Here is a 10,927-nt window from a genome sequence, read left to right on the forward strand (position 1 = left end):
CCGCTGTCATATATAAATAAGAAAAAAATACCCCTGATGAATGTAGATGCAAAAATCTTTAATAAAATATTAGCAAACTGCATTCAAAAACACATCAAAAAGATAATACACCATGATCCAGTGGGTTTTAATGCTTGGAGATAAGGTTGGTTCAACAAAAAGATCCCAAATAAATAAGCTTATGTTCCACCTCAAGTCCTTAAAAAGTAAACAAACTGATTCCAAATCAGTAGAAGACAGGAAATAATTAATATTAGAGACAAAATTAATGAAATTGAGAATTTAAAAACATACACAGGATCGATGCAACAATGAATTTTTTAAATGAGTTTAGCTTTTCATAAGCTAAACTCACATTACACTGAAGGAAGAAAAACTGAAAGCATTTGCTCTAAAAATCAGAAACAAGACATGGATGTCCATTCTCCCTGTTTGTTCAATATAGTTCTCAAAACTCTATCCAGAGTAATCAAGCAAGAGAACAAAATTAAAGGGCTACAAATAGGAAAAGAAGATGACAAATTATCTCTGTTTGCTGATAACGTGCTTCTATACTTAGTTATAAGACCCCAAAAACTCCACCAGAAGACTTCTAGAGCTGATAAATGAATTCAGCAAACTACCAGTATACAAGAGCAACACCCACAAATCAATAGCTTCCCTATACTCCAACAGCGATTATGCTGAGAAAGAAATTAGGAAAACCATCCCTTTCACAAGAACCTAAAAAAAAAATAAAATACTTGATAATTAATCTAACCAAGGAGGTGAACAATCTCTACAATAAAAGTTATAGAACACCAAAGAAAGAAATTAAAGAAGACCTTAGAAGATGGAAAGACCTCCTATGTTCTTAGATAGGCAGAATGACCATACTACCAAAAACAATATACAGTTTCAAGGCAATCCCCATCAAAATACCAATGCCATTCCTCATGGAATTAGAAAAAAAAATGTTCCTTGAATTTATTAAGAAGACTAAGAGGGCCAGAATAGTCAAAGCAATACTAAGCAAGAAATTTGATGCAGGAGACATCACAATACCAGACCTTAAATTATACTACAGAGGTACAGTAACAAAACCAGCATGGTACTGGCATTAAATAGACATGAAGACTAATGGAATAGAATAGAGGACACAGATGCAAACCCATATACTAATTGCTATCTGATAACTTGGACAAAAGTGCCAAAAATATATGCTGGAGAAAAGATAGCCTTTTTAACAAATGGTGTTGGGAAAACTGGATATCCATATGTAGAAGAATGAAATTAGATTTCTCTCACCCTCACAAAAGTCAAATCAAAATGGATCAAAGACTTAGGAATTAGACCAGAAACCTTGGAACTGCTAGAAGAAAACAAAGTCAGCACTTAATCATAAAAGTGTAGGCACCAACTTCCTTAACAAGACCCCTGAAGCTCAAGAAGAAAACCAAGAATCAATAAGTGGGATGTCATCAGATTAAAAAGGTTCTGCACAGCAAAGGAAATGATTAAGAGTGTGAAAAGAGTAAATCTTTGCCCTCTGAGCCTCTGACAGGAGATTAATATCCAGAATATAGAAAGAACTCAAAAATCTTAACATGCAAAAAAATAATAATTACCCACCCCAAAATGGGCAAGAGAACTAAATAGACACTTCTCAACAGAAGAAAAACAAATGACCAAGAAATATATGAAAAAAAAATGTTCAATATCTCTAACAATCAGGGAAATGCAAATCAAAACTACACTAAGATTCATCTCACTCCAGAAAGAATGGCAATTATCAAGTACACAATAATAAATGCTGGAGAGGTTGTGGGGGAGGGTAAACTCATACTTTGTTGGTGGAACTGCAAATTAATACAAACATTCTGGAAAGCAGTATGGAGATTCCTCAAAATACTAGAAATGAAACCACCTCTGACCCAGGTCTCCCACTCTTTGGTATTTATCCAAAAGAACTAAAACCAGCATACTATAGTGATACAGCCACTTCAATATTTATATTACAGCAGCACAATTCACAATGGCCAAATTATGGAATCAGCCCAGATATCCATCAGTAGATGAATGAATCACAAAAATGTGGTATATATACACAATATGGTTTTATTCAACCATAAAGAAGAATGAAATTATGGTATTTGCTAGTAAATAGATGGAAAAGGAGAACATCATACTAAGTGAAATAAACCTGACTCAGGAAATCACAGGTTGAATATTTTCTGTAATATGTGGAAGCTAGAGAAAAATAAGGGAAAGAAGATTGGGGTGGGTGTTCCAATATCATAAAGATAAAGGGAAGATCAGTGGAGTAGAAGAAGATGAGGGAGGGAGGAGGGATGGGAAAGTGGACTATAAAATCAAGTTAACAAAACCACATTCTATGCATATATAAATATGCCACGGGAAATTTCTACATATACTTTATGTATATGTAGAAAGTACCAATGAAAATTTTAAAAAAGGTGTAAAAGGAAGATAAGTGGAATAGAGGAAGGAAAATAAGGAGAGAGGGCTAGGAGGTAAATGGAGGGGAATGAGGATTGAAATCAAATTACATGCATGTATGATTTTGTGAAAATGAACCCAGGCATTATGTTTAACTATAATGCTCCAATAAGAAAATACACTTAAGGGCTGGGGTTGCAGCTCAGTGATAGGGCACTTGCCTAGCATGTGTGAGGCACTGGGTTCAATTCTCAGCACCACATATAAATAAACAAAATAAAGGTCCAACAACAACTAAAAATATATTTTTTAAAAAAATACATTTAAAAAAAATCAGTCAGCATGCAAGGTAGAAAATACCAAGAGGCTTCCTAGTGCCTTAGAATGACAAATGTTTGTGATATCGCCCCATCTTGGTCTCCTGAACATTTAGAGTCAAACTAATTGCATGGGATGGTGTTATATTTATACACTTTGTAGACTATGCTCTGCTGGATTGTTTTCTTTGAAATGAAACGTATGGGTTTCTATACTTTAGTATTCATTTTCAGTCTGTTTTTCCATCTATTTTTCAATAGGATATTGAAGAGACAATGAACACTGCTTTGAATGAACTCCGGGAACTGGAGAGACAGAGCACAGCAAAGCATGCCCCTGATGTGGTGCTGGATACCTTGGAACAAGTGAAAAACTCTCCCACCCCTGCTACTTCCACAGAATCTCTCAGCCCTTTGCACAACATTGCCCTCAGGAGCTCAGAGCCTCAGATTCGACGTAGCACTAGCTCCTCCAGTGACACAATGAGTACTTTCAAGCCAATGGTGGCACCCAGAATGGGCGTGCAGCTGAAGCCCCCAGCCCTTAGGCCAAAACCTGCTGTTCTTCCAAAAACAAATCCTACCATAGGACCTGCCCCACCTTCCCAGGGTCCAACAGACAAGTCTTGCACGATGTAAAAACCAGCTGAGCAAAGGCATAAGGGGAGGTGATTTAAAAGAAACGGATTAGTGACAAAAGTCAGTGATCCATAACTTTCCTTAGTTTTGTGCTTATAACTGGAGATCTTTTGGCTTTTCTATGTTGTCGAATGTAATGTCTGCAACTAGCTAACTTAACACGGGCATTTGTATTTTGTAATTTTTTAAATAACTGGACATATGTCATTTTAAAGACAATAGAAACACTTAGACTTACTTGAAAATCCAATGCTGCACCACTTGTAATGAAGGCAACACCACTCCCCGCATTGTCCAGTGCTTCAGGCTTAGTGGAGCCCAGGAGAATCTCCTGAAAGCAGGAGAATCTGAGTGCCAGGTTTTATTGGAGTAGAACCAGTGTTGGTCTGTGGCACTTAGGGTAATAGCTGAAAGATTATGGCACTATTTGGCAGCTGAGAGTGAGCACCTCTGATTCCATTCAGAGTAGGGGTCAAGCTCCTGCTAAAAACTTAAAAAAGGGTTGTCACAGTGGGACCTTCAGCCCGTGGCTTGAATGAGTTGAATGATTGCCTTTTCTCTAACAGTCATTTCCTTGGGTGCAGTTGAAAGACCAGTGAAGGGAGTGGAACCTCACAGTTATTGCTTGAACTGAACCCGGGAAATGAGAGAGAGATGCCATCTCAAAGCTATAGATGTGAATCCTTCCATAAGCATGATCAGGCCCCAGAGATGTCCAAGTCCATCAGGGCCTAGAAAGGACTAGAACAGTCTAATGTTAAAGATTTTCTAATGATACCACAAACCCCTAAAAAAAAAAAATCTGTTGTTCAATATCTGCCTACAAAATATGTGTCCCCTAAATTCTTATGTTATCCTCTTTGGAAATGGAGAGAGCAGACAGGACATGAATCCTTGATTCACTATGTGTTCTCCTCTGACAAAATTACCTTGCTTCCTTTAAATACATCACAAAGGCCTGATAAGCCTGCATTTGAAATCCCAGCTCTCCTCTCCATTTTTCTCTTTGAGCCAACCTAGAACTGACTATGATACTAGAGTTCAAAAGCCATGCTAGGCCATAGTGGGAAGATTATCTTATGGTTCCAAGGTGATTTCCTCATAATTTTGTACCTTGGAACCATGATTTTTTTTTTTTTTGCATATAATCTCTATATAACTCACATAGTCAAGTGAGCTCAACTAGAGACTCTCTTTCTCTGTCATCCTAGCACAGAGACAATTTTTCCTTAGCCCATATTTTCACTATATTTCTCTAACTTAAAAATTGGTTTTGTTTTGTTTTGTTTTTGTTTCTTTTAGTTTTGGAGCTGGGGATTGAATTTAGGGCTTCATGCATGCTAAACACACGCTTTACCACTGAGCTAATCCGCAGGCCCTCCCCGAATTGTCTTGAATGCAGTTATTCCTATGAAGGTACAAATCACCATTGTCCCACTACTGGAACTGATATCATCTATCGACCTGTGAGCAATTTATCTACATTGTCATTGAACTTCCCAATTTAAACAAACAAACAAACAAAAAAAAAATGGATGCCTCAGAACAAACCCTGCTGGACACCTCTTGATTGCCTTCTAGGTTTAGTTTCAAACTGGCATCCAATGGCATGTCCACCTAAGAGCTGCACAGCACGAACTTTAACTAATGGGCCCACCGGTGAATGCATCATGCAGAAACAAATCAAGATCTGTACTAAAATCATTTCTTTGATCTCTACCTCAATTTGCCAGATTAATTGTTCCATTTGCAGAAAGAGATTAAATTAATGAAGTATTATTATCTTTCAAATGACATTGCCAATTGTTTGCCTGAGGCCTAATTTCACAAATGGATTGAATAGTGGGATTCCCCCCACCAGCCCCCCGAGTATTTCCAGGTATGGTTATAAATTATAAGCCTTAGAATTTCCATAATGATTCTTTATTGGCATGTTGAAAAAGAGGCCCAGCTCAGCCTAAATTCATTTCCCCTAAATTCAGTGGTTGTTCAGACCCTTTGACACCACAGAGACTCACTTAGGACTGAGTTTTGAATAGCACCAACCCTTTTAAACAGTTCCCCCTTAAATTCTCCGACAAGTTTCAACTTTCCTTTATAATCCTCAGTTTTTTAAAAATCATCAGGATTCTTAAAACCATTTTCCTACTCTAATGAAAGAGTAAGAGGTTAACAAAACTCATGAGAAGGACACAGGTGTTCTGAATTTGTTTTTAAATGCCTTCTATGAACTTTTGATTATAGCTTTAGGTCTTTCTCCCTTAAGTTCATTCCTTCATCTCCCTGGTATTCCTCCCCAGGGTCTTCTCTCTTAGTGTTTCCACTATAATGGAATAACAGTTGCCTTTCTTCCCCCCAAACCAGGCCTCTGCTGCCTTGGATGACAGAGGACGTGCTGCTGTAGAGTCTGGGAGACTGTGCCTTCTCTCAGGAAACAGCTCCTATTGTACCCCATCACTCCCTTTCTCTGGCTTCTCCCCACTTTTTCTCCCTGTACTCCTAACGTCACCTCCAGACTTTTTCCTCAATAACAAGCAAAGCATGTGACCTCCAAGTGAGCAAGGACTCAGTAAGTTCTGGCCTCTCCTTACTTTGTTTAGTAAGTCTTCAGAGTCCAAGGATAAGACAAGGTAACCACTTTCTTTGCAAAGGACCCAAAATAACACCCAGTAAAGCTCATTAAAAGCTGCAGCAGCTGAGAAGCTTCACCTGCCTCATGGCTTTCTTTAGGGCCACAGGTGCAGCACACGAGGGAAGACATAGGGAAGAGGGAGAGAAAAAAGGAAATGAGTCGTGGAGATGCTATGTCCCCCTCTCCATTTCAAGGGTCTTAGCAGTCTTACAGTTTGGGGAGGTGATCATTTTGATGGTGAGTAAATTATAATGCTATAAATATTAACCTTATTCCACCTGCACAAGTATATATATTCACAGCTGATACAACAGTGTTCATGTCCCATTAATAGAACTCAGTGCAGTAGTTATACCAAGTCAGCTTTTTGGTTTGGCTAGGGATCTGGGGAGTGGATTGTTAGGATAGAGAGGAAGGTACTTAGTACAAATTTTCTGATGAGTGTTAGTAAAGTGTTTCAGCCTGTTGAGTGGCACTTTGTGGAGCTCCGTGTTCACGTTCAGTGTCGATGCCATTGTTCAATAGTTTCACATGTCTTCACACAACATAATCTGACCATGGGGCCCCTTGAGCCATCCATAGAATAATTTACAGCAGGGTCCCATGTAATCTACCACCTTAGTCATGAACAGTAATGAAATGATGTAGAGCTCCAAAGGTCAAATTGTATTCTGTAAGAATTTCCTATGTACTTGCCATTCCCAAAATGGGTTTATAATTTAGTGAAAAGAAAAAAGGGGATGGGTTGGTAGTGGTGTCCTTAGCTTTTAGGAATGATATAGCCTCTGAAGTCCACTAACTGAAAAAACTATCATCTGATGATTACAGCCTCTGAAATCCAATGTTAAAAAGCCTAGGGGTCTATTAGGGATCAGAAGACTTCAGAGGTGGCTTGATACTTACTCCTGACCATAGCAGTGAGAGGTTATGAATGCAGAAAAATACATTTGGGACTTAGTCTTGCTTGCAGTTGTCCACCACAGAGGCCCTGAGACACACAGCAGCTTAGAATTGAAGGCTCCTTCCATGTGCAGAGCCCCGCTATTCTGGATCACCTACAGGGCTGAGAACCCAACCTCCAGCTGGGCTGGAGCATGGGACTTGGTACTGGGTGACTTTGGCACAGATGGGTAAAACAAGCTGGAATCTGAGCTTTCACTTACCCGATTATGCTTAAAAAGAAAGAAAATAGTCTATGTGGTATAATAGAGAAGGGTACCTGTATCTTTAAATTGCGTAGGGAATTTTGTATGTTTAAATAATTGTACTGGGTTCCATAATGCTTATCTTAGAAATTGTTTAGTAAAAGAAAAAATATATAAGCTGTGCATTTGTGAATGCCCCTGTTAGAGCATTCATCCAAGTTCAATGTGTAGTGTGATGGTTATTATAGATATTTAAAGTATAGTAAGTGGCTGTGTAACAAGAGAGACTGCTATTTACCTGCATACTTAAGGGTAACTCCTGCCCACGTAATTAAATCAGTATTGTCCTTTCCTGTCAGTTTGACCAATTGCAGTACTGGTAGCTTCCTGCTTGTGACTGTTACCTACTTGTGTCAATGTACATCTGTAGTATGTACATGTGAAAGTGCCTTTCTATTTTAGAGGAGTTTAGCCTTGCTCTTGTACTGTCGCCCTGCCCCGAACACCTCCTCCTCCCCGCAATTCCTGCTGCCCACTTGAGTGTTTGGAAACGTCCTTCATCCCTCCCTGCCCCATTTCTACCCGCCTTTCTGTGCCTCAGTGGTCAGTGGTGTCTGTCATGCATCTTTGCGGGTCATCAGACTGTCTCGTGTTCCTCCTAGACGTGGCCGTGCCTTTCTCACCCAGCAGTGACTCCATCTCCTCCCATCCCACCTGTCCGTGCCCTGCTCACGCTGCTGCCTGCCATTGTGTTCGCCCATGCTCTGTACTGCCTCTTACCATCACATTCCCTCCTCTCTGAGACGAACATAAAGGGGGATGCTTTTACAGTTCTGGAAGAAGAAAAAAAAAAATGTTTGTTAATCTGTTGTGACGATGCACTTTTCTGTATAGTACTGTACATTTTGGCATGTACCATTACAGGCTTCAGTATACAGTCGGGTTTGTTCTTCACGGTGTATCTTTATAATAAATAAGATAGTTCTGGCCGCCTTTGTCTGCTTGGTGTAATTATCCATAGTGTCTTTGTTCCTTTCTTTTTTCTCATCATTATTTCCTCCCAGAGAGCTGGGTCCCATTAAATGATGTGAACTTTTAACCTTTAAAAAACAATTTTTTTTAATCTGTCATTTTTGTTTGTACATTTAAAAAGAATTATCATGCACAGGACCTTTTCCAAGAGTCATGGTTTGGGACTTCCATATAGCAAAGGAAAAGGCACTGGGGGACTCTGAACTTAGAGACTTGAGAGAATGCCTAAACACACAGTAGATTGATCTTTCCATTGAAAATGACTAATTGGCATAATAAAACTTGTCAGGCTGATCTTTTATTTCATTTGAATATATTGAAATATAGCCCTTACGTACTGACTCTGTTTAGAATTCCCCAGGTATTGATTTTTTTTTTCTTCAAACATTAAGGCCAACTCTTCAGGTCAGGCAATGCATAATAAGTAGTTAAACTCAATCAATCATGTGTCAGATTAAATGCAGTTAAGAGATGTAGAGTTTCAAAAAATGACATAAATCTAAATTTAACTTTTGATTGAAGTATAAAATATATACAGAAAAGGGCACAAGTCATTAGTGCAATAATTTTCACAAAATAGCAGACCTGGGAGTATAGCTCAGTGACAGGACACATACTTAGCATGTACAAGACCCTGGAGTCAATTCCCAGCACCAAAAACAAGGGGGAAAAAATGAAAGAAAGAAAGAGATAAACTCACTAACACATTCACCATCTAGATGAAGAAATAGCTTGCCATCATATCCTGAAACTACTGTGCTCATCCCTCTACAAAGTATCCTGAAGAATCATCCTGGTTTGGTTTTTCTTCTATAAAAGGGCTCGTTCAGATGCAGTATTTGTGCCTGGTTCCTTCTGTTCAAATTTATGTCTGGGACTATGGATGTAGCTTGGTGGTAGAGCACTTGCCCAGCAAGTGCAAGTTTCTGAGTTCAGTCCCAGCACTGCAAAAAAGAAAAGAAATACTAAGAGTCATCATTTTTGAACTGGCAGTTTTTCCATTTTTATTGCTCTATAGAATTCTACCATAGGAATAAGCTCAATATTTTATCTATTTTAGTACTTCCTAATTAAACTTTGGGTATTGTATGCAAACCTCACCAGTTAAAGGCTGAAGTAATTGTTTTTCCAAAACCTGATGGAAGGATATTCAAGGAAGCCATTTACTAGAAGGCCTACCTGAAGGCAAGTTTGGTTATTTTTATTTCACACACACACACACACACACACACACACACACACACACACACACACTGTCCAACCCGGAGGCAAGAAATATTTCTGTATGATGCTGAAACTAGTAGTAGGTTTACTTAAAGTTATGATTTTCTTATCCAATGCTGAATGCTTTTCCTCTATGCCCACTTTGGGGACCAGAGAGCTGGATTTAGAGGCTTCCCACCATGAACAAATGCCTAAATCAGACTGTAGAATTGCTTTAGCAAAGCCCCACTGTTCTATATCTCCCTTAATGCTACCCTTCAAACCAGAGCCTTGGCTTGCCCCTGCCCTCTGTGTGCAGATCCCTCACTCTGGGATCAGAGTCCCTTGGGTTGGGTCTTGCTATCAGAACTAGGGTTCATATGCCTGCACTTGATAAGGATTTAGGGAAGCAGGGAAAGAAGTTTTCTGGCTTCTACCTTAGAAGGTGTACCTTAGAAGTTGGGACACCTAAGGAGAAAAATTCCCCAAGTTTGATCTAGAGTGTCAAAAAGTTCCTGGAAAAACAGAAACTATGGTAAATTCTGTTCCATAGGCTGGATTTTGGAAGATATGATTAATACACCTTTGGGAAACAATCACCGTGAGGTTCATCAATTCTTCGGTAACCTTTAATCTGTTTTTACATGTGGATAGAAAACTTCTATAGTGAAAACCAGTTATTCTCTCAAAACCAGTTCTATCTCTCTTGCTGGGACTGGGCTGGACACTGTGTGTGTGAGAGAGAAACAGAGACAGAGTACGGGGAAGGGAGAGATTGCTGCTCCTGCAGTTTGAAACAACATGCTTTATTCAACAGGAATATATTGAAGAAAGTGATGGCATAACCTAAGACCTCTACAGCTCTCAGATATTTGCCCTCCAAGAAAGCACTTGAGGGAGAATGGCTTCCTCTTTGCTGCCTGGATAAACAGCTAAAAGGAAGGACCCTCTCAACAATGCTGCACTATACTCATCTTTTGTCTAGACATCCCTTGGGTAAAAATTGTGCCCATTTAAAAGAAAGTTAAAAAAATTATGGATGATAATGTCTGTAAACTAAAGGACAGGGAAGAATCGTCAATAGTCTCATGGAATATTCAGAGTTGTACAATGATGTGACATTAGCTTGAAAATGAGGTTTGAGGTGCTCGACCTTCAATGGATTGCATCCATTTTTTAAAAAGGCAACATAGTCGAGATTTGGAATACAAATTAAAATTTGAATTTTGGTCTGTGAGTCGAGATTATTATGGCATTAGTAACTGAATATCAGCAGATGCATTAGGAAAAGGGGAAATTTTTAATAAGCCAAAATCTATTATCTGGTCGAAATTCAAACTCAGTTACTAACCTTCAACAAATTACCGAGCCATACCTCAATTTCCCAAACAGAAAAAAATCCACAGGGACATTTTTACTAAAATTGTCTCCTAATCTTAACACTATATTTATTTTTAGCAGAGTTGAACTCATATTTGGTAAGGAATTGTATATCCTTATTGGGTTTTTCTCCCTCACAG

The 10,927-nt window shown here is 38.9% G+C and overlaps 1 protein-coding gene across 3 annotated transcripts in view; it reads left to right on the forward strand.

Annotated features, from left to right (window-relative positions):
- Srgap1 (SLIT-ROBO Rho GTPase activating protein 1) overlaps window positions 1-8,135 on the forward strand; it is a 279,038-nt gene extending 270,903 nt beyond the window's left edge. For 2 of the 3 annotated variants that reach the window (XM_076854812.1, XM_076854814.1), the window contains exon 22: window positions 3,018-8,135. In XM_076854812.1, the coding sequence (XP_076710927.1) occupies window positions 3,018-3,395 (378 nt within the window). In that variant the 3' untranslated portion in view covers window positions 3,396-8,135. The remainder of the gene's footprint in view (window positions 1-3,017) is intronic. The other variant, XM_077109321.1, reaches the window with a different exon arrangement.
- Window positions 8,136-10,927: the final 2,792 nt, after the last annotated feature.

The sequence above is a fragment of the Callospermophilus lateralis genome, chromosome 4 (genome assembly GCF_048772815.1).
Source record: "Callospermophilus lateralis isolate mCalLat2 chromosome 4, mCalLat2.hap1, whole genome shotgun sequence".
Lineage (NCBI taxonomy): Eukaryota > Metazoa > Chordata > Mammalia > Rodentia > Sciuridae > Callospermophilus > Callospermophilus lateralis.